Source organism: Rhopilema esculentum, chromosome 10 (assembly GCF_057945365.1).
Source record: "Rhopilema esculentum isolate cy_ngs chromosome 10, ASM5794536v1, whole genome shotgun sequence".
NCBI lineage: Eukaryota > Metazoa > Cnidaria > Scyphozoa > Rhizostomeae > Rhizostomatidae > Rhopilema > Rhopilema esculentum.
In genome coordinates, this window is record NC_142824.1 from 12264862 (window position 1) to 12292756 (window position 27895).

General features: G+C 36.5%; 1 protein-coding gene across 1 annotated transcript; it reads left to right on the forward strand.

The window, feature by feature from the left end:
• The first annotated feature begins 36 nt into the window (after window positions 1-36).
• LOC135687146 (protein sidekick-1) lies at window positions 37-27876 on the forward strand. The gene is made up of 23 exons (XM_065203642.2): window positions 37-199; window positions 2851-2967; window positions 4135-4462; window positions 5577-5740; window positions 6621-6930; window positions 9251-9420; window positions 12714-13046; window positions 14723-15028; window positions 15770-16063; window positions 16670-16963; window positions 17992-18294; window positions 18619-18936; window positions 19363-19469; window positions 20372-20597; window positions 20875-21231; window positions 21848-22153; window positions 22487-22962; window positions 23816-23910; window positions 24229-24388; window positions 25449-25512; window positions 25677-25945; window positions 26370-26517; window positions 26752-27876. The coding sequence occupies exons 2-23, from the start codon at window positions 2892-2894 to the stop codon at window positions 27114-27116; spliced, it is 5469 nt and encodes a 1822-aa protein (XP_065059714.2). The 5' UTR covers window positions 37-199; window positions 2851-2891; the 3' UTR covers window positions 27117-27876.
• The last annotated feature ends 19 nt before the right edge of the window (window positions 27877-27895 follow it).

A 27895-nucleotide genomic window follows, 5' to 3' on the forward strand; every position in this document is an offset into this window, starting at 1 on the left:
TCCTCTAAGGGCATTTATAAACATCTAATATCGATGGTGATTAGCAGATTGTGGGTAAGCCTCGATTAATGTTTCAATCCACAATTCAAACTAACTACGAGAGAGCTCACAATGTATTCACCAATGCATATTTGATAAACGGTATTCAGTGACACTTCGTGGATCATTAGAAGGTGGAAGGTACACTGGAAAGTAAAAGGTATGTTTCAGCCTTAAAATTCCTATCAAATTTAAGTTTTATTGAAGTAGCACGTTGATGTAACTTTTTATGCAATTATAAGAGATTTAATAAGCAATGAGTCAAAGATACAGCCCTGCGGAACTTCTGGTCTGATATATCTCGGGTCACTGAAAGTCAAACAGGTGAATTTGAATCGCACTGCACAGAGGAATAATTAACTTTTTATAGACAGATAGATTCTGTTTAAACTATACTCGAGCTCCTCTGATGTCTTGCGACCTCATTAGACAGTCAAAAGAATAAACGGCGAACAGGAACAATGCAAATTGACTCGAAACAGTCCAGTAAAGCGAGAATGGATTTTGTAGAGCTGGTTCTCAACTTTCCGGCCACTCTGAGATATTGTTGTGTCACACAGAGGCAGATTATGAAAAAATAAAAAACCCTCGAGAAAGAACATTATAATTGTGCAAGGATTGCATTAATCAGTACAAAGATGATATTCATCAGGATAAAAACATTTAAGCAGAAACAATGCTGTTCTGATTGTGTGCCATGTATCCTGGTTGGTCATGTACCCGGAATCTTTGTCGGATCATAACAGTATGTATTTCATTAAAGATACAGCCTTAAAAACAGGAAAGATATATTTGCATCTGAATTGAAACTGATAATCATATAAAACAAGTAAGCAAACCACACGTTTGACTTTGTTTTACTTTACTGAACTGAGAGGACAGACATGCGAGCCATAGCAAATTTTCGGTCAGCTTGTTCACGGCTACGCTCGGTTTTTCTTACAAGGAACTCACTATAAGAAAGGATAACTAGACAATCGCAAAAAACTTCAGAAACTTAGATACTCAAATCAAAAGAAGTCAGGAGATAATTGAATCTGATAATGCCCAAAAGTCGATGTGAATCCGAGTCAAACTACATTCATTCTTTAAGAAGCTCGCTCTAAGTAACGAGTAAGCCAGAACTCTGAAAATTTCATTAAAATCCGTCAATACGACTTGCTGAATTCAAATCTCTTGATAGAAATGCCACAAGTATTATAAATCAATAGAAGCATTGACGAGTCTTACTGTTTGCAGATGCCACGTCGACCTTCGTTTTCTTATCGAGAATGAGTGTATTGTTTAAAACTCTCTTCCAATGAAAGGCATCAGCACTCTTGGATATCCAGGTATATGCTCGCCAATTTGAACAAGGCAATTTATAAAATTCTGAAAGTGTGGCCAAATTTTCTTGTGCAGGACGAAAAATTATTCTTTTGATCAAATTGAAAGCTCGAAATTAATATTTTGGGATGACGGCTTATACCCAGGCTTAGCACCCCGATTCTAAATATGTATGAGAATCCCCTTTGGGTATATAATGCAGTTCTCGATATCGTATAGGCAGTTCACACCCATTGGTGTATACAGCAGGACAACTCTAAGTTGTAACGTTGAGTTTCACATTTAATGCGATCATCAAGCGACCCATGGCACAAAAGCGTTTGGACGCATTTTGTTGGAAAACAACTGATTTAAAAGTAGGATTTTACCTAAACCAATGTTGGGGATTTTGTCTCTTTGACTCCTTGCATACGATTATTATTCTTTCGAAAGATAAGAAAGTTGTCTTGTTTTGTCTTGAAAGTCTTTTTAGATTTCGTTATAATCCTTTTTGCTCTGTATTCTGCCAAATGAAATTTATGACAAATGACAAAAGCTTTAACATTTTCACACTATTATTGCCTCTCGTTCATTTACTGGATACATTCTTGCTTTTTATGTTTTTCCTTTTTTTTCTTAAACAGATCAGTTAGGATTTTGATTTATGCAGACATCTGCGTCAACATTCAGATTATCAAAAATAATTTTAAATCATTAGTTAAAGCCAATCGACAAATACTTAAAGCCTGATTTCCACTAGGCGAACTCTTCCGCGCGAATCGAATAAATAGTCGTAGCGATAGAGTAGGACCGTGCTCCACTAGGCCAAATCTTTCGCGCGAATCGAATTTTTGCCAATGTGCGCATGCGTGGTGTCACGTTCTCAATTTTCGCATCGAAAAAAATTCGATTCGCAGAAAGTAGATAATGGTCCTACTCTATCGCTACGACTATTTACTCGATTTGCGCGAAAGAATTCGCCTAGTGGAAATCAGGCTTTACATTGGCAGAATTTCGATTCGCGCGAAAGAACTCGCCTAGTGGAAATCAGCCTTAAGGGGCTTAAGCCATTTGTCAATCAAAGTTAGCCAATCAATAGGCCTGTGAGGGGTATCACGTCGACTGATTGGCCAACTGTTTATTCACAAAAGGCTTGAGCCACTTCAGAATAAATCGATTGCCTTTAAGGATAACTCGTGTTTTTTTCATCATCCAAATATTTTTATCGCCTAAGCCATTATTTATTAATGACAGGTTCCTGCATTTAAATCAGCTCAGCAAGGCTATCAAAATTTTATGCGCTGTCGCTTAGAACTAAGGCCTTTAGTTTTTAAAACATTTTATCACTTGCCGGTAATTCTTTTCTTCTGATTAATGTAAAAAAACTAGTCGAGCATAATTTGTCAAAGCAAATTTAAAAGAAGGCGAGATAGGGAGAAACAACACAATCGTTTGATATCTAATAATGAACAGCTAGTTTTTAGATGCCAACCTATCTTTTTGTAGAACTGTTGGACGAAAAGGGGATGGTAGCAGCCTAAAAGACGATGTTTGCTCTTTGGTATTTTCCTGTTGCTATGGTAGCAATCAGAGCTGTTAGCAGCTCCGTTTCTTTACCCGCAAGTATGTAGAAGTTTCAAAATCACCTATCTCATGGATAGATATCATATTTAACGTAATAGAATTTATACAGATTGTCTTGTTCAAACATTTCGTAGTGTGCTTTCACTCAAGGATCTGTTACTCTACCTGATACATGATAGCAATCGTTTGAAATAGTTTGAAATAAGACGCTTGATTTATTATTTAGAGATTACGATAGAGTATATGATTTAAAAGGTAACATCTTTATAAATCTATTGAAACTCTCTTTTCATACGCTTTTGTTTTAATCTTGTAGTGGACGCTTTACTCAAGTCCTAACGTTTGTTGTTTGTCACATGCTTACAATCTGACACGTTTGATTGGTTCCTTTTGTATTTTATTGTTTGCTACCTAGCTACCTATGTTTATCGAGCGGTGTCCTGGTCCATCCTCTCGATGTGACCACACCTCTTGATTCCTACGCCTGGAATTGCAGAGTGCTGGCATTTAGTCATGCCAGGGACTCGAACCGCGGACCCCTGGGTCTGTAGCCAGTGACCCTAACCACTAAGCCAACCCCGCATCCTTGCTGTTGACGAAAGGGAGAATAAGCACTTGAGTATGCAATGTAACATGGACTTATTTGGCTATATTCATCCAATACACCGTCTGTGGCTAGGAAAAAAAATTAATTTTTTGCCTCTTTCCCTGCTAACACTCACCATTTTGGCTGCTGCATCATAATTGAAAACAATAGCTGTTTTGTGCTAGACATTATGATCATACTTGTGGGGAAGACAAGTCTAGGTTCCCATTTTTTTGCAATGATTCTATCCATTTGTCCGAACCAATGAGAAGTGTTATATACATGCGCATTGGGGCAACAGTGATACAAGCCACAAGAAAAAACTGACTCAATTTCCTCTTTCTTTCTTCTATGGTAAAGAAACATTCCTAGATTGAGAGAGGGCTGGCTGATTTTGCCTTTGAAGATGACATTTGTGTTCCAATACTTTAGGCAGTGATTGTACCAATCTAATGCCACTGAAAGAATTCCAACATAGCAGAAATTCAAAAACCTTCAATTAAACATCTATTTTTAGCCGATATTAACCTTTCAAAGTCTCTGCATGTTTTCGTAACTCTGTATTTTGAGCTTTGATAAAATGCTAATTTTGATTTGATATTTCAATGATTCAATTTCAGGGTTTTACAAGCCAGGTCGTGGGCTGTTTTTAGAGCGATGGATGTTTACATCTAAAGGCTACAAACTGAACGAGTTTGACAAAATACCTAATTATCCTGGCTGCCCAACTCACACAGAGAACTTGAATAAATTTGAGAAGAACCAGCTGATAAAAGGCACTTACCAACATTGTCGCTTCAGTGCATATTTTGTTTCCCCACAATCAGGAAATCACAAGTTTTCTGTTATATGCAATAACGATTGCAGACTTGAGATCGAAATGAAGCCATTTGGCGTCAAAACAATATTGACGACGAATGAAAGAACAACCTTGGATTGGAACGATAGGTAATAACTTGACATTCATTATCTTTTTAAATTATAAATACAAACTTTTATTTCTTAAGAAGAAACAAAAGTCGACGTTGACTACACTCACTTTTTTATATAAGAAACTGGCTAAAAGAAACAAGAACTGGACAATCAAAAAAAATTAAGAAACTTCAGTATTCGAATCAATGAAATTTAGAAACTATTGAATCGTGATAAAACTGAGAACAACGAAATTTTGTAAAATCCAAGAACATGATTGCCCTGTTGGCCTAGAACTCAAGACACAAGAGATAAAAATATACTTCCAACATCTAAACACAGCATCGGAACGGAAGCGAACTCTTGACGTCAATAAATGTCACAAACATTTCATAGCATCATTCATGATATTTACGAAACTTTCAAGAAACATGAGTATTGAAATTTCCAGAACATTGAGAAACAGGAGTACTCAACATTGACCTTTGTTTCTTATAGAAAAAAATGAGTGCATTCTCGTTTCAATTCTGATTGCTTCTTTCAACACTGACTTCGGGAATTTGGAGTGACTTTGAAAATGTGTTTCTTATAGGATATGTTTATATGATGTCATTATTTTTACCATTTAGGGGCCTACATTCGATTTTTCATGCTAGGAAATTTTCCAGCAGAAGCTGCCACTTGTTAAAGTTTCTTTTGTTTTCCAAATCCAATTCTCGTTACCTTTTTGGAATTTTTAGTATTCCATCTGACACTTTGCATGTATTGTCTTTTTTTATGTTATTTTTGGCAAGTCAATGTTGCGTTGCTCTTGTTGTCTTATGTAATGCATTTTATGAAAAAACAATGTACTTAAAAATCAATGCCTATGGAAACAATTTATGCATAATTTATGCTTAGAAATCTTTGCGTGGTTATGAAGTACACAGTAGTGAAATGAAATATTTGTGCAGATATTTGTGTGCTTCGTAAACCGCTTCTTGGTTTATCATTTTGCTGCTGCGACTAAACATTAGTGGATTGTTTCTAAATGTTCAAGAAAACGTGGTGAACAAACAAACTTTTGTAAAACGTTGGTGCTACGTCACAGCTACTTCTTATTTTAAAAAATCCTGTAGAAAGATTTAAAAGTACCCAAATCTTTTTTAAGAAAAAAATCTCAACCTGTGAATCTGATGAATGGATTCCGATACTTGGTCAGGCTGTATATGTATGGCAATGGCAAGTATGAAGACTTTGCAGCCCTTGGAGTTGAGTTTCCGGATGGCACAGAAGTGAACCCGATTGATGAAAGATTTGTATGGAGATCAACGAGTAAGTAATTGATTGTACTGTAGTTTTTACCCTGGGCTGAAAATATGACATCATTAATTTTGTTACACTCTCGTCTTTCACATCTGTCACATGACGCCATCACATTTCACATGATAGTATATTGTTTTAGTCTCTACAGCACCGCATATCGTGATGCACCCCACCGAACAAAGTGAATCTTCGTTGGTAAGGCACGTCACAAAGCTAATTTTGCCTTTGGTTCGGCATAGTGAGACAGAGTTGAATCATACACCGAGCATATCTCGAGTGCGACGACCCGGTGCGACTTGTAAAACCAACAGTTGCGCTGCACCGTTGCCAACCATAAGTGCCTATTTTAGTGTGTTCTTCGCCACACTTTATGGACTTGGCATTTTAAAGTATGGTCTTGAAAATTTTAAAATGTGGTCAACTTTTCATAATGTTGAAACTCTGAATTTACCTTTAATCTGTTGGGCCATTACTCCTTACGGTGCTAAAGTTTTTAATGGCCCTCGATTCAATGGTCAAATTAATAGACAGATTTACCTGTGATAATTTCTACGTTTGGTCATTGTTATTTATACATCTGTCTTTAGATTCCTTGATTCCTTTTCTTAATAACGTTTGATTTCGTGTTTCGTGAGGCTAGTCATAACAGTTTTCGCACATAAATAGTCATGAACATAGGACCTTTGAGGAAGAAGAAAAAAGTGTAGATTATTTTACCATCCTTAAAAAAAAGGAATGACGAAAGCAACAATATTCCCGAAGAAAAAAGAAAACAGTTCTCAAACAGAACAGAAATCAAACATTTTTAAAATTGTCAAACGCTTCTCAAAATCACAGAACTGCTAGAGTAACATTTTTACTTTAAATTTTTCTTCTTCAAATTTTTCAGCACTTTATAGATGGCAAGGACTGTTGGGACAGCAATATAACAGAATCATTTTGGATAATTCGCGGAAAATGTCAGAGTTCTACAAGGACAACGCAGCTAGTTTCCCTGACAACCCCTCTTCATACTGTTGTCTGCCGACATTGTACGAACCGGATCAGGATTTGGCTGAATACTATGCCATGAAATTTGCTGGCTACATTAATTTTCCTGAAAATACTCAATACGAATTCAAATTTCATGCTAACGAGATAGCTGAGCTAAAAATAATTAAAAGCAGTACCACAGAGATTGTTAAAACGGCTGACCTAATGTAAGTCTACTTTCTTTCTGCTTGTATTCAGTGGCGTCGTGTCAAAGCATGAAAATGATGTGCTGCATTTTCTGTAAACGTTTTAACAGTTTTAAGCATTTATTTCCTTTGTCCACAAATACCCTATCAAAATAAACAAACTACTACTACTACTACAGTTAATTATTTCTTTAGCAAAGCTTAACTTTCCATTCTACTACAGGGCCGCCGGAGCCAGGGGGCCACGGGGGCACAGGCCCCCCCTGTTTGCAAAAAGTATAAATAAATGCCCCTTTTTGAAATATATTGCGTGTATTTTTTCAATGCCAGATATTCTGCCTTTAGAAACTAAGTAAAATAACATACCGCTGGACGTTGTTGGAGGACCATTCATTGAAAATTGTACTTGGTTTTGCTGCAAAAAGCGCAAGCTCCTGTGATGAACAATATCAACTGCGAAGGAGACTGCCAGTTCCGCGAGAAAATTTCCTTAGCAGGCTTAATAAACTCTCTAGTATGTCTTCAGCAACAAACGCATTAGTGAAAGGTCCGGTCAAGTCCCCGGCGGGCACAGTCAGTTGGTCCAATGTATATCGTGTGTGTTCTTGAAAGTAAAAACTGGAGCCCTACCTCTGATTCCGGGATGCGTAAAATGTACCCTATTCTGTGACTTTGCCAAAATTGTGTAACTTTTTTCACTGATAATATTAAGGGCTTGAGCAGGAATTTCTGATACCAATTCATGTCAGAACCATTCTTTTTCTTAAACTTATGAATAGACAAGTTAAAAAGCAGAGTTCACTAAATTTGATTTCAACAACAATCCCTAGTGGTTCTTGACATATATATTAACAAAATCAGACATCTGTAAAACTATAACTGCGACATATTGCTTGCTTCACAACATTGTGCTCAATTTTTTTTATGAAGAAATGAAGAAGTTGTGTCCCTGCAATGAATACATGCTAACAAAGACTCAAATTTCTTATCTAGGATTAGAACAATATACAAGACTAGACGTACTGCAAAAATTGTTATATTTCAATATGCCATTGATTTATCTAAAAAGTTATCTGCAACATCATATCAGTAAATACCTGCCTTTTTTTGTTTCCTCTGACCGATTAAGAATGCAACCCAATTTTCAAGATTCTATGTCCCAGAATTCTAGCTTTTTTCGAAGTTCTCGGAACTCACATGTAATACGTTTTACCAACAGACTGAGCCCCACCCCCCCCCCCCCCCGGGATCAAGTTTAGGGAGAGTTAAAAACATGTTTTAGTCATAAGGCTGACGAGATAAACCGAATCAATGTTGCAAATTAAATTTGCTACGACAGTGAAGAATGTGCCTGTACCTTCAGCCGATTGCGTGAATATGATTTAGCCATAAAATTTTGTAGCTTTTAAAAAAAATTTCATGGAGTCAAACAAATTTGTGTTTTAGTGGGGATGGTGCGAATTCCAAGGGGGACGAAATTGTTTAAATATGAAAGTATGAAAATTAATATCATTATTATGTCCAACGTGTCATAATTTTTTTAGTTTAGTTCAATTTTTTAGTTTTTTAGTTTTTAGTTGTCTGAATTATCGTGAAATCTGTACCATTTTTGGCACTTACTTATTTTTCGGGAAAAAATATTTGTGCCCTTTTTATGTGTTTTGCCCCCCCCCCCCCCTGTTCAAACCTGCGTCCGGCGGCCCTGTACTATTACTGATGGTATTACAACAGCAATCTGTCTTTTTCTGGATATAATTATCAGCAGAATGTGGGGCGCGAGAGGCTATAGTGACCCGTTAAAAATGCCACTTTGTCTGATTTTGCAAAAAATATTGCTTAGACCTTCCAAAAAAATTGCTTAGGCAAAAAATTTACTTTAACTGCATCCTATATACCTTTGTGAAGCTAGCCCCACCACTACTCAAAGATTATTTGTAAAGTGAGTTGAAAGAGAGCGTCCCCTTGCTAAGGACGACCATCGGATAGAAAAGCTTCTCTTACCAGGGTACGAAACTTTGGAATGGTTTGTCTAAACAGGCTTAAAATATGACAAATCTTAAGACTTTCACGAAAGCCGTGAGAATTTCGTATCTGTTCATGAAGAATCAATAAAACTTTACTCTTTCTTAATACCTTTTGCTGAATTATATTTTATTTGAAATGATTTTTATAATATTTTCACTATTGCAGTTACTTTTAGTATGTTAATTGAAAATTTTTCATGTAAATCAGTCCCTTGATCGAAAGGTTGCCATAGATAAAAAAAATTAAAGAAAATGAAATTTTAATTCATTGGACTAGAAAAAGTACCTAGCATTAATTATGGTTCCTTTATCTATAGTAAGTACCCAACAATCTTTGATGGTGGAAGTTTCATTAACTCTACATGGTATCCTGTAGAAGTTACGAGAGTTGAAAGCGAAGGTCGCGATTGGATCCAAGTCCAATATAAACATGGGTCCAATGCTTATAGTTCTTCTTGGAGCGGAAAACTGAAGAATCTCCTCGGCAGTAAGTTTTCTTGAAATATTCTTTCCTCCATCAAATCTTCCAATTAGATGAACAGAGATAAGTAGATTCTGTTTCGGCCTCTGAGGCTCCACTTGAATTTTAATGCTACATGAAAAAGAGTTTCAGACAAACTTGAGTTTTCACTTTGCTTTGGAAACTTCTACCAGCCGACGTAGGACACACTCATTTTCAGTGGTGAATGTTTCTTAAAGTATTCTTAACTATCAAATGCTTAAAGAGCTATTTCTAGAACACAAAATGTACTTTACAATTTAATGAAAGACCAGTGGAATGGAATTATGGATTTGAAAAGCGACAGAAACCTCATTTTAAAAAGTGAAAGTGACAAAGGAATATCATGTGTGGTTACGTATAGCAAATACTTTGAAAGCAGAATCTTGAATATATTGCAAGGGAAAAATTAAAGGGAAAATACAAAATACAAATCAACTGTATCACAAGCAATCAAAGCTAAATCATAGCATAGCTCTCAAGTTATAATAAAAATGCTTATCAAGTTTCATTCAAGATGATATCAACTTTCTAGATAAACTTGAATTTTTATGAACCAGAATTTGATTGGGACAATAAAAAAGACGCAATGAAGATCAATTTGATTGACATCAACTTAGATTTTCAGTTTCACGTTGTATTCTTATTAAATCTAACATCAAAAATAGAAACATCTTTACAAAGTGTAGATGAATTACTGTAATTCAATTTCATATTTGGATAAGGAATCCATCGATAAAAAGGAAACATAACCTCTAAGAGATCAATAGAAGTAACAAGTGCTCGAGGAAAAACACCATGTTTTATACCAAAAGGGGAGTGAGGGATGGGAGGAGAGACCAGCCTCGAAGAGCATTCCAAACAGGCACAGATAAAGCCCACCCAAACACTTAAATACAATCATCTGAGCCATGGGACAAGCTTTCGGGCAAAATCCCAAACTACAGAACTTTCTTCTCTATTATTCCGAAAGCCATCAAATGAAGTACACAAAGGTGTTATGCAAAAATGAAAGCATGAACGTAAATGTCTCCATGTGAATAATACAATTCAAGTAAAATAAGAACCCTTTAGTGAAATTAAATTCTACAACATCCTTCGTGCAATTATCTCTGATAAAAATTCATTTGATCAGCATTTCTAAAGATTAATACCGTTGCCAAAAAAGCTGTATTTTCTGGAACACCCAACAAAAATATTCTTGGCAAACACAATGATTTAGAATAATATTCTTGAATAAAATCTTAAAAAATAGGGGTGGTATATGTGAGGGGGGGGGGGTGTGACAGCCCGCGCTGGCATTGCATCAAGACAAAACATACTGAGTTAATTTCCGTTTTTTCCGGGACACTACCGCTCTGATAGTTGGACAATTTGAAGAAAAAATCAGGTTGTATTAAAATTCGGGTTGCAGGCACCAAAAATTCTGTCCAAAACGTTATTTTAAACGAGGTAGTTTCACTGTATCATGGAAAATAATAGGCAAAATATAATTTCACCTTCCAACAAACAAGTACTCTTTGAATTTTCTGACCAATTTTTTATGAATGAGTAGACTTTAAAACAATGGCTTTATTGGTATGAAGAGGATGAATCTATCCGAGTCAATCATTTCACACGATAATTGCGCATAGATAGCATACTCCAAACTGTCACTTCGTGTGGTTACTTGATTTCCTCGATTTGAATTTTGAATTTTGAGATACTTTGGGATAAAAGATGAATAAGGAAGCTGGAAACTCTGTCGAACTCTTTTGAGGGTTCAATTCAGTATATAAACAGAAGAACTGTAGTCAGTCAGGGAGAAATGCAGCCATTGTTGCAATTGAAATTTAGATCAAAATTCAAGATTTACAGAGAAACATAGCTCTTAGGATTTGACCGGATTTTTTAAACCTGTGCAGCCGGCCTAGACTGCGTCTGGCTCTGTTTTGTCGACATGAGTGGAAATCTCCAAAAATATATTGCTTTGTCTTCTAAATTTTTAAACAATGCTTGGGACGTTTTTACGATGATTTTAATTTTTGCGCAAATCCAGCCTTATTGTTCTTATAAAGTGTGATTATTAAATAAATTGTGCTGGAGTCCATTTATACCTTGACCCAATTGACCAAACGCGCCATTCCTGCTTTTAAGCCGGCTAAAAAAAATGGACGCTCTTTGTCCGGTTAGAAATTATTCCGCAAGAGTTGGGACTGGGCCTCAGTTACCATATCAGGTCAAAAATTAACAGGGCCTCGATTACAATGTCCGGTCAGAAATCAACTGGGCCTCAGTGTGCCCTGTAAGGAATAAAATCGGCATCGTTTGAACGGTGCTTTAGTTGCAATTTTTCACAATTCAATAAAATCTTAGACCCCGTCCACACAGTGACGGATATTTTGAAAACGCAATTATTTTTATACGTTTTCACCTTCCGTTCAAAATATGAAACTTTTTGAAAGCACCGTTTTCATGTGCATGTGTGGACGGCAAAAACGGATCTTTTCGAAAACGCTGACGTCACTCACAAACAATTTCCAGACAAGATGGCAAGTGAAGTAATCGTTCTGCTGGTATTCTTTTTGCCAAGCCTGATAGCTTATAAAATCAGAATATAAACCATATCATCACCGCATCGTCTGTTCAACAGGTTACACGCATGCGCTTTTCGAAAATTGGCGCGCATATTACATTTTTGGAACTTCGTGCGTGATCAAAACACAGTTCAACCTGAACATGGAGGGAGATAATGCTAAAAAGAGTAAATTTTCGTAGACAAAGTTTCGTAATAAATCTTCAACACAGTAGTCTGTCAACTTGATGTTCGATCTTCTGGTGCAAAAAGCCACGCTTACATATTGAAACTACCTTGATTGAAAAATATTCTGTCTCATTTTCGATAAATAACGCTTACACGGGATCCGGTCCAGATCGGATCCATACGGGACACCTCTTAAAGCGATCCCAAAAGTGTTCGGATAGCGGATCCAAAAGTATACGGAGCCACCATTTCCTGTATAAACGCAAGGCCTATCCGTACTCTTTTAAATCCGATCCGGATCGGATCGACTCTCGTGTGATTTGCCATGCGAAAAATTTTATTATGAAACCCGACGGAATCTATCAGTACCAACGGTGAAATCCGACATCTTAGGATTGCATGCAATTAACCCCTATGCTTTGTTTTCATTTTTAATAATTTAACATTGAACAAAAAACTCGATAAATTAGATACATTACAATGAAATCAGAATATAAGATACGCAAGCTAGCCTTAAGTGTTAAAAATTTCTTTTTAGGTCACACAGCATATCGCCTATCTCCTCCAACCCTGACAATGGTTAGTTCCTCCGTGATATCAGCAAAACTTTCACAAGAGCCATTTCTACCTGCTACCGACTATTGGATTCCAGCCGAAAAATATGACATTCTCGCCTTTGAAACGAGTGCTGGCGAGAGCGCCGTCGTGCAGAAGCGGGAGTTCACCGGCAATCTGCCTCATGAATACAACTTCACTGGGTTGAAGAATTACACAATGTATTCATTCTACGCCCATTACTACGGACAAATCAATGGAAGCAACACGTATAATATCATTACATCTTTGTCTGAAATGAGAACAGACGAAAATGGTGAGTGACTCGCGATTTTTACGACGTAAAGCAAAATTTCTGTTGAGGATTTGCCCGAAATTAGTGCAACCGAGGGTGAAAGATTGCGGGTGAGAATGAGATTGTACAAGTTTCACCTGGAGAAATTTTTTGCGTTCCAATCCTTTAGAAGTTGTGACATTTTATATCTTCATAAAACTTACAATACAAGCTCAAGCAATAAGAAAAACGGTTTCAAATTGCGATGCCGAAATTGCGTAAGACCCACAGTACCTAATGCCAATTTTCAGTTGGTAAAGGGCCATTTTCTTAGAGTTAAAAAGGCATGGCCTAATTATCTTCATTTTTTCATTCCTGAAGGCTTGTGGCACGTGGCAACACTGACTGTTTCCAGACTAGAGCCCTGTCCACACTACACAAACTAACCCAGGTTCGCTCCAGGTTAAATTTAACCTAGGGCGAACCCTGCTTTGTCCACACTTGATTTTCATGTTTTGTAATGTGGACACAAAGTCGGGGCGAACCCAGGTTAGCTGACGCTACGCATGCGTAGTTAAATTACAACAACAACAAAACAACGACAACAAAACAAATTTTCCATAAACACGATCAAGATGGAAGCTGCCGAAGTCACAGTTTATTCAAATGTTTTCCTCCCTCTTCCTGACAAGTTGTTGTTGTCTTTAACTTTCTTATAAGACTGTTTTAGTTGTTTTTGTTTCACTTATCTGGATGTAGTTTCGCTCGTAGCCACTTTCTTTTTCTAGGCGCTGTGCCATCTTTTCGTAAACATGTTTTTTCCTTGTACAGTTATCCAACTGTTCTTGAATCTTTTCGTCTCTCCAGATACTTATGAAGCTGAGAACTTCTTCGCGGCTCCATGTAGATCCACGATCTTTTTTGCAAGTTTCCATATCTTGCCTGGTATTTGCATGTAACGTATTTTTATTTTTCGGCGCGCAAAATGAAAACATATTCAAATGCGCATGCTTTAAAAAACTAACCCAGGTTTGCCCCAGGTTTTGTGTCCACACTAGAAATTCAGACCTAGGTCGAACCCACCTCTGGAGATGGGTTAAACTAACCCAGGGTAAACTAACCCAGGGCGAACCCAGGGCGAACCCAGGGCGAACCCAGGGCGAACCCAGGGCGAACCCAGGGCGAACCCAGGGCGAACCCAGGGCGAACCCAGGGCGAACCCAGGGCGAACCCAGGTTAGTTGTGTCCACACTGCAAAATCTAACCTGGGTTAGCTGAAACCTGGGGCGAACCTGGGTTAGTTTGTGTAGTGTGGACAGGGCTTGGAAGTAGAGTAGCAAATCTAAATCAGTGCTAAAAAAGCTGTATAAACACTCAATGAAGTTTGGAATAACCTCCATAAAAAAACAGCAAACTTAAATGGTGTATTTTCTGCATGGCAAGGACCAAAAATAAATAAACACTTGAAAGTAACCCTTTCTCGAAAAAGAATTTTAGAGTCAGTTCTTTGGCAAAAAAAGATTTTAGAATCAAGTAGAATGTATTTTTAATTTCATCATCATTGTATCTGAATGATCTCTTTGTATTTTTGAAAACACAAGATACACTTATGCTGCATATATAATATATTTGAATTTTACTGTGTAAATCTGCTTTTACATGTAGAAATCACATATGTTAATATTTGAGATGTTATATTTATTCTTATTCGCTAACAGTTCCTGAAGTACCACCTCGCAACATATACTCAATGGTCATTTCTTCAAAGTCGATACTAGTATCATGGCATGCTCTTGTTGATCCTGACCTTCTCAACGGATTGTGCACTGGTTATGAAGTAAAATACAGAGTAAAAGAACCCCTCCAAAAAAATTGGACATCGTTAATAATAGAAAAAGGGACAAGAGAATTCAAGCCCACACACTTAGAAGAGTATACAAAATACGAGGTGATTGTAGCTGCACGAACAAGCAAGGGGAGTGGAGTGTTCAGTCAACCAATTGAACGCACTACGAAGGAGGACAGTGAGTGTATCTTTTCGATTTCCCTTATATCCATATTAATACAGATTTTGTGGGGCTCCAATAATCATAGATTAAGAAAATACTAGTATCTGCAAATAAATTAAAACATTTACTTTTCTCTTAAAAATGATACCCAAAGATTTAAGATCATGCTAAAAATCAATCCCAAAACTGATGACCATGTTTGATTTTACCAAAAATGATTCCCCAAAATGTATTTTCTACTTGAAAAAAGTTACCCAAAAATGGCACATCCCGTACCTGTGTAAGTGGCAGTTACCCCCCCCCCCCCCCGGGTAACCATCAAAAGTACCATATCTACCTCTCCCCTCTCCTCTTCCATTCTCCTTCGCAATTCCTTCCCCTGTTCTTCATCCTTTGACTCTCTGAGGCTCTGGCACCCAGGGTACATATCTACTTGTTACATTTTAGAGTCACATTTCCATATCCAAAATTATGTTCACTACTTCTTTTCAAAAATTAATTTCAAAGTTATAATTTCAAATTCAAATTTTAAAAAGTTAAAATTTCAATTTTTTTAAGAAGATGCCGCTCAGATGGCTGCATTGCAGTCCTAAATGTTTGGCGAGACGTGGTCTTTGTGCCCATTACCTGAATACGAATATGAGGAGCATACATTTTTTAGTTCTCGTGAGGTTATAGTGAACCTTTTCTCAATCGGAATGTCTCTTTCTCATTTATTTTACACTGTATTCAAGTTATATTTGTAATTCTTTGTAGATCCAAGTGCACCACCAGTGGAGATAGTGGCAAGAAATACCAGCTCATCAAGTATACACATTGAATGGGACGAAGTACCATATTGGGATCGAAATGGCATTATAACCAATTATAAGATATTCATATCTAAACACGAGAACATGGGAGGTTCCGATAAGGAAACTGTAACAGAAAAATTCCACTCAATTAATGGACTTGATATTTGGGAATTTTATTACATTCAAGTTTCTGCATCGACAACCATTGGAGAAGGACCTAAGAGCAACGTGATACGTGTAAGAACAGATGAAGACAGTAAGTCAGTTACATTGTTAGCTACATTGTTAGTCTTAGAGCTAACACATCCTTGAATTTGTAGACATCAAGACAGAAAAAATCCTTGCTACACTAAATAGAAACATTTCTTTACAGCTAAATTGAAACTATTTGTTTTAAAAAACAATACCTTCTTCTCGTCCATGCGAAATTCAAGATTTTGCATTCACCTAATTTCTTTTACCGAATCACAGGCACATACCCCCTTGGGAGAAGCTGTTGTTACTGCCCCTTTTCACTTATCCATTGTAAATAGGGGCTAAGTGTGTTCCTTCCAAGAAAGTTGGTGGCAGCAGAAATTCTTCGAGGAGGTTCTTGACCCTCCGATCGTGGGCTAGATGTCTTCCTCAGATGATTTTCTAGGACCTGTAGAGCCCTAGGCACCATCTATGCTCCTTCAAGATTTGCCTGGATAAACCTGATTCGTATATGAGTATCAGTCGTATAACATTTGGTTATGAATTTCGTTGAGTTTGGAGACGATGCCTTTAAGAAAAAGTTGAATAGCCTTTTTTCAGAGATAAATCAGGATTTCACCGCATTTTCCCCAATATTTGCCATCTCAATATTTCTCTTACATTCTAGAGCCTGGAGGGCCACCAACCAACGTAAAAACGCGTGCACTTTCTAGCTATTCAATTAATGTCACTTGGTCAGAGATACAGGCATCGAAAACATATGGTGTCATTGTCTCATACAAAGTAACATGCAAAAGAAGTGACGGTCAAGGATCAGTGAAAGAGGTTGTTACTTCCGAGAAAACTGCTCTGCTGCTAGGGCTAGAAAGTTATGTTGATTATGATATCAAAGTTGCTGGCGGTACAATAAAAGGCTTTGGTGTCAACTCTTCCAAAGTGACTGAAAAAACGTTAGCATTCAGTAAGTTGATTTAATGCTCAATATTTACAAAACAAACTTATGTACTAAGTTTTTCAAACAAAAACAGCTTCGGATAATATTCAAGCTTTTAATCTGACATGCTGCAGAGCATGAAACCTTTGAATAAGGAATGAAAATTTGAAGGTAGGAAATATATAAACAATGTTGGATGGAGAAAGGCCAATATAAAACGCAACCAAATGGTGGATAAGGATGCTAAGCTTATAACAACTGCAGTCAAAGGGGTTAAAACTTACAACTCGTTATTATGAAGAAGGATTCAGAATTTTCTATACTGAGCGACGGCTGGGCCATGGTCATCACGTGAATCATGTCACTGTGATAGTTTTTGGTACAAGCTGGGTTTTCTATTAAGAATTGCCAATTAGCAGAATCGCGTTTGAGAATCACACTAGCAGTCAAACTCTCAAAAAACGGAACTCTTTTGCGTGGTAGAAATGCAACCGTTTGTATTTTCAATGCCCATTTTCAATGCCAATTTTCAAATGGTTGAATGTTTTTCTAGACTCGCATTTCCGATCCTTATTCAGTATTTTCATGCTGAGAATTACCGGGAGAAAAGCTTAATTATGTATAGAAATATTTGCTTTTGAAGCAACTTTACTTTTTACTTTCAATTACATGACCAATAAAAAATTAAAAAAAGTTAAAAATTTCCTGAATTAAAGGAAAGTCTTTGCAAGAACTCTGCTAGATTGCCCTTTTTTAATAAGCTACTGTTTGATGCAGAATGTTTCTTCCAGATAAGATGGTAAAAAACGTAGGTTGACTGATAAAAAATCAACTCTGAATAAGAAATGCCAAGAAACAAAGACTGCTGCTTTCTAATATATCATACTTTTTTCATCAACATATTATGATTCACCATTCAACTGACTTTCTCGTGGCACCGATTCTCCCTTTACTTGGCTTGCAAATCTGCGCTCAGGTAATGTCACATGCTACACTACAATTCTACAGTGAAATTATGACGAAGCAAACTAAGGCTAGTTGATCTCATTCAACAGAACCTACTGCAGCTCCAGTGAATATTAACGGGAAAAATATCAGCTCAACAGCAATACAAGTAACCTGGGGTCTGGTACCAACTGAAGAACAAAATGGTGTAATCTCTGGCTACAACATAATATACAAAGCAGAAGAAGACTCTGATGATGCCTGGAAAAGTATCACAGTTAGTTCGCAAACAAGGATCACGAATATTACTGGCCTAGAATACTACACAATGTATAATGTCAGAGTTGCCGGTATAAACAGTGTTGGAATTGGAGTGTACAGCAACATCACTGATATACGTACAGATGCACACGGTAAGATAGTTATCCTTGCTTTATACGAAACGCAGTAGATTCTGAGTACATAAAGTGTTTACCCCTCCATTGTATTATGGTATCTAGGAATGAATGGATTTGGCCTATTAGAATGAATTTATACTCGACCTGTTTCCGTTAATATTGGAGAGTCTTCATTTTCAAAAGAAAAGTTTTGGTTGAGGCTGCTAAATCGATGTCTGTCTCTGCATGATTGTTTGAAGTTTTCTCTCTGTTTATTTCATTCCCTTGATATCACAGTAGGATTTTAGATCATACTTTTCAATTCTACGTCAAGATTGGTTGCACGGATTTCTTTTGTAGCTCCTGGAAGACCCCCTGTTAACTTGACTGGAAATTTCATCAATCATACTGCAATTATGATGAGTTGGGGGCGTGTCCCAGAAGCATTCAGATTTGGCATAATAGAGGGATATAGACTGTACATAAAGGACAAAACACTAAAGAAGGCATCTTGGAGAAGTGTAACGATTCCAAATCGATTCGATGGAAATGATAAATTTAGCTACACATTCGCTGACCTCAAAATCTACACTCCATATCTATTCAAAATAACGGCTTTTACAATCAAAGCAGAAGGGCCTTCAAGTCGTAATGTAACAGTCTGGACAGATGAGTATAGTGAGTTTTAAGTTTATTGTCATTAAGCATGAATTACCATGAAAGAGAAAGTGAGAGAAAGAGAGAGAAAAAAAAGAGAGAATAGGAGGGAGAGGGGAAGCGAAGATTTTGCGATGATTAGCAAGGCCACATTACTTATAAAATAATTACTTGGAGGTAAAACGATATTCATTTCTGTTACTCTTTACTAGTTACTCTTTAACTGCTTAAAATTACTGCCTGCTAATCGCTAACAAAATGCTGTTTGCATAGCCGGATAAGACTAGGAAGGGGAAAGTGAAGGATATCGAAGGTTGAATTTGATATTCTTCAAACCTTATAATGGTACTCAAATTCAATTGGGAAACTTACTTATTGCTATAGAGAAATCAGACTTAATTTTATAGTAGGTTTAAAAACATTAATTTATTGTTTGCCAATTTACAGTTCCTGAAGAGCATCCAAAGAATGTAACTGGGTTAGGTGAAACATCTACCGAAATCTTTTTACATTGGGATGCTATGGAGGAAATTCATGGTGATGCAAATGGAAAGGTAGCTAGATGCCTTTAAATCATTTATTGTTTATACAAGAGTACTGAACTATTTACGTCTGAAGACGCTTTGATTTTGCATGTGACTCTGTTGAGGTCGTCGGAATGGCGGTAAATAGGCACATATGCCCCCTTATTTTTTCAAAAGACATAACCATTTCTTAGAAACGCTCTTTCTTAAACGTTGGGACAAGGATCCTTCTTTTTGAAGGTAGTGTTCATGAAATGCTTCTCAATTTGGAGGGGATTGGAAGAAAAACGTCCATGCCAAAAACTTTTTGATCACTGTGTTTTGTGTGATGCATAAATAGTGAGCTTTTTCCAGGCATTTTCGTCTACATAATTTGCGTGCCATCTAGTAATTAAGCAACAGTAAGAAAAGACTCGAACACCTCAAACAATGGCATGTCTGAAAGTCGTCCGTCCGTGCGTCGGATTCTATGAATCTTGCATTGAAAATTTATGAAATAAATGATAGGAAGGGACACCGCAAAACGGAGTTAGATAATCCAATATGATTTTAATAAATACATCCAATATGAACAGCAATAATATCAAAAATCAAATTTAGTAATACAGGGAATCATTCAAGCCCCTTACCCGATTCTTGCAAAATGAAATACCGTTTTTAAAAGTGTTAGCAAAGGCTATCCCACCGCTGCCATCAGTGCCTAATCTAGCTAAATAAAATGTTAATGTATAAGACCAGAGTCAGGAAAACATTACGGTCGCACGGCCACTGACCGGAGGAAGGACCACGAAAAACAATAGAAGCTCATTTGACACACCCTAGCCACGCCCACTTTATATTGTTTTGTGAGGAAGGTTTGCCTTCTGGGATGTTTTTGTCTGGAAGAAGATTAACAACTTTTCTAGACTCTGTATAAGACTTACCATTTCTAGGTTCTGGGACACACAGTGAAGTATCATGTCTTTGACTGCCACGAGGATAGGCCAAAGGGATGCGATGAACATGAAATCTTCCATTTGACAGTGAATGGCACTAATCCTATCATCAAGATTCCAAATCTAAGAAAATACACTCAGTACAATATATCAATTCAAATGTTTAATATTAAAGGAAAAGGAAACTTTTCAAGTGAAATTACTGTGAGAACGGATGAGGACAGTGAGTATATATAAGGCCTAATTGAACATAGCATTTACTCTGTTGCTTTGACTGCCTGAAATTTTAAGGATTATTCTCTGCCCCATTTTCGCAATCATATCTCAAATGAGATTGAAGAAAATTTCAAAAAGACAAATCAAGTTAAGGTTTAGCATTATATATAGCCAGTAAATCTATTCGATGCTAAATAAACATTATTTGCAACAATATACAAATTTTGAATTACAATGTTAAACCGCAAGGCGAGTCATTTGACTTATTGTTTTGAATATTCAAGAGCCTGATGCACCTCCAACATATGTCGAAGCATGGCCATCAACATATGAATCAATTAGAGTATTCTGGAGTCCGATACCGGAATCATTTAGAAACGGTATAATCCTTGGTTACCGGATATTCTATAAACCAATTGACGTTGCATTGCGGAAATATTCTCGATCACCGAGGGCAGTAAACCCGTTTGCGATATATGGCGCCGAGCCCGGTGAGAAAATGAAAGAGGTCAATGAAACGACATTTGAAACTGAAATCACAGAATTGCAAGAGTATCACTGGTATCAAGTCAGAGTCGGTGCTTATACATCGAAAGGACTTGGTGTAACCTTTACACTCAATGGTACATGCAAACAAAAAGGTTAGTTGATTCAACCAGCCAAGCCAACCTCAAGGTGACTACACTTAGGTGCCAAATAAATGCCCATTTCCCTCTAATTAATTTTGAAAAATTTTCCAGTTGCCCTCTCCTGCTCTAATAAAAACCCCCCGCTTGTTAAACTTGCTGGTCATTTCTCTTGCTGGTTGGCGGGGAAAATACTTTTGTCACAAATTCTTCTGTCTGTCTGTCTGTCTACTGAGTTTTCCTTGAATAGGTGTTTGCTCTTGTATTGCATTTTTATCCCAAAGAGAGTAATTAAATAATACTTTAAATTCTGAACCCCCCCCCCCCCCGACTTTCCCGATCCTCTTGTCTATATAGTACTTACAAGTAGTAGACAGAACCTCTCGTGAACAGTGGAATTCATCAAAAATATGTTTAAAATATTTCAATATGAAATATTGTGATATCAAGGGGGTTTTTAGCTAGCGGTATGTCGTAGAACAAATGTTTCACTGCCGTATATCATCCTTCCCGATAGCGTTTAAAGGTAAATTATCCGTGGAATACGTTTAGGAATTGACTGATCAGGCGTCGATGATTGATTAATGAACAGATCTCTGATGTATCAAAATGAAACATTTTTTCTTAACAGCTCCATCTGTTGCTCCATTGATTGCTAGCCTCAAAGATATGTATGACTTTTATGAGGTATCGCTGAATTGGAAGGAGGTCAATAAGACTGGCGCCAATGGAGAGGTCCTCGGGTATCGCATAAAATACTGGCTTTCGGAGCAGAATTATGTACCTGTATCTGGAAGTAATGTGAGCGAATTGCTGGTCTTCGCACCGAATAAAACATTGAAAATTGAAGATCTTCAACCCTACGCTATTTATGGAATCAACGTTTCTGCGTTCACAGAAGGAGGTTACGGGCCTGAATCTCCTGTGGTTTATGGAGGTAAGATTGCTGAGAAAACCTTTTTATACTGGTAGGGATCTGTTTTTAAGAAAGAATTTCATACCCCTGAAGATCTTTTTTACAAAAGAATTTCATACCCCAGAAGATCTTTTTTTACAAAGGAATTTCATAACCCTGAAGATCTGTTTCTTAAAGAAGATTTTTATACGTACCCCGAAAGATCTATGTGTTACAAAAGAAATTGAAATCTGTGCAGATTTCCTGCCTGTGAAGATATATTTCTTATTAGATAGATTTTCGTATTTGTAAAGATCTGTTTCTTAAGAAAAAAATTTCACATTTTCATGAAAATTATTTATTTGTTAAATTTAGAAACATGCAGATGCCCTAAGATTTTATCTTCGTCAATTCTACATCTGCCACCGCTGGTACACAAGAACCTTCCAAACGAATCTGTTATGCAAGATATGATCAATGAGGCAATTATCAATTGTTGCGGAAATTGCTCGGGCAGTCATGGAATGACCGAAGTTGACTGGAATAGGGATGCTTCCAACACATCTTCATTGAAAAGCAACCGAGTCTCTGCTGTGGATTCGCTCAACTTAGGAACTCATGTAACATTGCCGTTTTACAACGAATTCTTGGAAATTCAAGACAAACAGATATATACATACGTTCCAATTGTTCCTGTTACAACGTTCTTGGTTTTTAAAAAGAAGATAACATTGAAAGTTCTTGGAAATTTTGGTGCAAAGATTGTTCTGAATTCTTTGTGGCAACAATACACTCTATTATTGGTTTCATTTGTTCTTACATTGCTGGCAGGGATCGTCTTCTGGGCTGCGGTACGTACCAATCTGCCTCTGCTTCTGCTAGAGTGCTAGATTTTCATGGCTTGCGCACTGTTTTCCAATGCAAGGGTTAAAGTTCATGCCATTTATTAAAAACATTTGCAATAGAAAATAACTAATTGTGTTGGTCTCTTGTCTTTTTTACTCGTTTCGTTGAAGAGAATCGTAATCAGATATATGGGCTTCTTCAGTACTTCTTAAAATCTGAATGCATCTTCAAATTAAAAATTCATAGCCATGGAAATATTTAACAACAGCGTTCTTATGATTTTCCCTTTACTTGAGCCTGTCCCAGCAAGATACAAACCCTATTTTATTTGTTCCAGCATTGACTGCAAACACTAATAACCATCATGAAAATGCCCCTCTCCTCCTAAAAAATTTATGAAACATTTTTTTGCAATTAACAATGTCTTTTGTTCCTCAGTTCTAAAAAAATTGTGTCTCAATACTTCTAATCTACCTACGGTATTGTTGGAATTAATAGAAATGCTGCCTCGTTCAAGTCTACAATGTATTGTCCTGATAGCAATGCCTCATGTCCTTTAATCAAATGATCCCTTCTACCCATTCCTCTGGTTTAAATCTTTGACTAAGAGCCTGGCTGATATTTTGTGATATTTTGTGTTTCTTAGGCGAGGGACTGACACCTATTATTGGCTAATGTGATAGAAAGTCATTTTACGTTCCTTAAACAATACTTTATGGAGAAAAGTCGGGATATATAATTTAGTTGCCAAAGGAAAGTCGGGATATATAATTTATATAACATAACAGTCGATTTGCTATTATTAGGTAGAAGAAATTTACCAAAAATTCTTTAACATAAATCTTTTATTTGAAACAGGAGTCTGGCAACAATACTGCCGAATTTCCAAGCACGTACTTAAGAGGGGCTGGAAGTGGTCTTTGGCTGGCATTTATCACAATGACAACAGTTGGGTGTGTAGCTTCTACGATATCAAATCTTATTTTATTTCATGTCCAGAGAAACGATGTTCATCTAGTTGACTTAGACAGAGAAGGAAGAAAGTCCTTTGTGGCCATCATTTGTGAATTAGGGGTCAGGGATGTATTTATTCAGATAACAGCAAGACTTAAAGTTTCAAAAATAGCAATGGACCCAGAGGAGGGATTTTGTCGCGTGTATTGTTTATGAATAAAATACAACTTCAGATTATAATCATTTGATAATGAGCATCATCTTGAATTTTCAAACTGAAATATGTTTGCTTGTATTTTTACCCACTTTCATAATAGATACGGTGATCTTAATTTGATGACAAAATTTGGAAGATTTATTGCTATGACGTGGATGCTAATTGGCTTGGTGTTAACGTCGCTGATCATTGGAAGTTTATCAACAATTTTCGGTACCGAATTTGTTTATGATCCAAAACCAATAGAGATAGATGGAAAGGTGAATATTCAAGGGATTACTTGAGATATATTGTTTGTATCCGTTGCTCTTATAGAGAAATTGAGATCAATAAATTTTTCGATGTAGAACAAACCCCTATCAAATTATATTTTTGTTTAAATTATCATCGATGCTTATACAAATCAATGCTGAATTTTTCTTTCATGATTATATTAAATAATATTTTGTCACAAACATTGACAAATGTCTTTAAATCTCTTTAGAAATAATGCTTTCTGGTGACATACGGGAAACATTATTTAGTAAGAGTGCACAATATTGGTATCCAGGTGCCAAGTGCTTGGGGCATTTGTCCATGAAATAGATTTCATATAGGCATTAAAGGCGCCTCCACTCTAAAAATGATCTCAAGATTAGAAATATGACAAGATATCCAGAAAGAGTTTACCCATTGCAATTTGCTCTTTTTGGAGAGAGCATAACAAGAGCACATTTTGATATTTTAGACACCGTTTGTCTTTCTGCTTAGGGCTCCGAGATTTGTACGAAACAAATACTCTAGAAACTAAGTTTGACAAATCTTCTAGGTTAAAGAACGTAAATTTTTTTCCCGGGCAAAAGTATGGGGGTAGGTTTTTCTCCACAGCAACTGTGTTTTGGTTTGAAACATTCAAAAATCAAGCTCGAAATGGAGGCCGGTGATTGGCTAATGACATTTTGTAAACAAACCCGTTGATTGGTCTAGAACAAAATGTGCTCTTGTTAGAGAGCATACAACTATAAACAAAACAAAAGACATTTTTGCGTTTTTTAAATAGGGTTTGAGAATTCTGCTTATATAGATTACTCCCTCTCATCTGGTGCATATTGTTTGTAAACTCTGATCTGAACCTATAGCGAGCGACCTTATATGTTCAAGTGTTACTTTTCACTTTTGGAAATATAAAAACTTCAGTTTTCTTACCCTGGGTACAAGACTCGCTCTATTGAAAATAAGTCTTATTATCATAGAGTGAGTCAGGTGCCCAGGGTACAGTTTTCTAAACATTGGAATATTGATAATTCCATATATTTAGACTTCTTTGTAATTTTGCTACAGGTACTCGGCTCCAATGAAGCCCTGATGATTGCTTCTAAACTCTTCGGCAGAAAGGTCACCTTGGGTAAGGAAACAAAGTACCTTTATTCAAGATAAGACAATCTTGCTTTATTGTATTGAATATAGAAAACCAGGTCTTGTTTTCATCGAATCAGGCTGTACTCTAAACTGAAATCTGAAGATTTGTCTGACACTACTTGGCTTATTATGACCGAATCCTTCCCTCAGGTAATGTGTCAGATGGTAACTTCGTTCAAAAACAACTTCTTTCTGGCCGAGTATCAAAAGTTTTCCTGGATTCTTTTCAAGCCAATGCTTTGCGCAAGTTTCTTAATCATCCAGAAATTGCCCTGGACTCGATTCATAACGCAAAGGCATCATATGGTGTTCTTCTTTCGGGTGATGCAAAACGCATTTCAAAGTGCGTAAAGAAGTACGTAACGGAAAACGAGCAACGATTATTCGAGCGGATAGCTAAAGCGACTACCAGTTTTAAGGTATTTTTCCTTATAAATTATTTCTTGCATTTAAGCATGAGAGGAGATGCTTTGAGTCATATATAATATCTACATTCTAGCTTAGAAATATATTTATCAACGAAATCGCAATTTATCAAATAATTTTGAAATATTTCTATAGGAATCGAATTGCTTCATTATACAGTGCTCATTTTTATCGTCCCTGAGATTAAAAATTTTTTTTTTCTCGAAAAACGAAGTCATCTAATTGAAAAAGCAACACAACATATACCCCGCCCCCAAAGTCTTGCAGTTGGCAAATTTGCAAAGTAGTTATTAAGTCTAATATGAGTGCTCTTTGTCTAGATGGAAGGAGCTGGCATCCTTTTCGATTTTTCTGTTACAACAATTAGTGTTGTCTCAAGCATAAGCTCATTTGCTTTTTTCAAATTCTCAATTACAGCTGGAATCCTCTTTTCAATATGACTTAGTAAAGCACATGACGTCACCTCATTCTGACTTGATGGAAAATACTACACTTTATGGATGCATAGCGCTTGCTCTCTTAACTATCATTGGCATAATTTATGAGATTGTACGCTACACTAGAGGTAAGTGGCTCTAAAGTGCTTCTTCGTTTTGTTAGTAGGTAACGATCTTCGTCTGACGATAACACAATAAATTATCTTATATATTCATTGCTTCAACTGCTTGCTTGCTACCTTAAACCTTTTCAGTTTAAAAACATATTGTTTCATGTTCTCGGCTGTGCTTCTGTCTATTGCCTATATCAATGAAGTAAACAAATAAACTGTATTTCCACTGTTTTCTTTTATCGATTTAAGGTCGTGCCAAAATTAATGTTGCTCCAAGCGAAACACAGGCATTCTTTGAAGAAGTTGATATGAGCATTGACAACTTTGAGCGATCAGTTGTGACGAAGACAGCTGAGATTGAAGCGCAGCATATAGAAGAAAGGTTAAAGCTATACAAAATGCAAGCTGGAAAATACGAGCAGCTGTTGAAATACTATCCTGATTTACCGTTATATGATCCCACCTTGCCTAAAGTAACAAGAAAAAACGAAGTGAAGATGCAACCTGAAGAGGAAAGTGGTTTTGAATTATGTTATGACGAAGATTCCTTCGATGGCGATGAAATTGATATGCCGATCGATTACAGGAGATCTGAAATAAACTTGCAGCTGTAACAGACCAATTGACATCACTTAAAGCCACATAGATAAGCTTCATTAACAGGCTGTAGTGCTTCTGGATGGGTATATCCTAACCTCAGTCAAGATCCATTTAGAAAACTTTCAAAAATGGTTCGTAAAAGACCAAGGAGTTTGAATATTTATATGCCAACCTGGACCATAAGTACCCGTTTGACATATTATCTTTGTAAAAAAGACACAAAACCGTGCCATACATCAGATACTCTACATCTGCCAAGATTTGTCAAACTTTAATAGAATATTTCTTCAGCTTGTTATCATAAAGTATAAAAACCGATTTATTTGGTATTATCTTCTGTACAAGCCAACTGTACCCATGAACAACCGTGCAAATATATTGTACTTAAGCAGATTTTTTCGGGAAACATTCTTTAAGCAAAAGTTAAAGGTTGCACTATCATAAAATTCCCTCCTAAGTTGAAGAAAATTGTATACTGATCGAATATAAGAGATTTGAAATCAACTTGAGACTGTAACAGAGGGGTTTTAATGATTTTAAGTTGAAAAACCGACCTCAGTATTTACCTGTAGTAAAATAATTATCCGTAGTTTCAAAGAATAAGTTAAAAATCTTTCTCTGAAGTTGCATTTTTCATGATAAATTGTATTTATACAGGAAAAATTGGTCAGGTTGCATAGGAGCTTTTATCATTAATGTTCCTGTTAACATTAAAAGTTTAAGTAAATTAAAGATGTGACATTACAAATTCAAGTTTAGACAGTACAAAGTTTATCACAGTCAAGTTCATTGC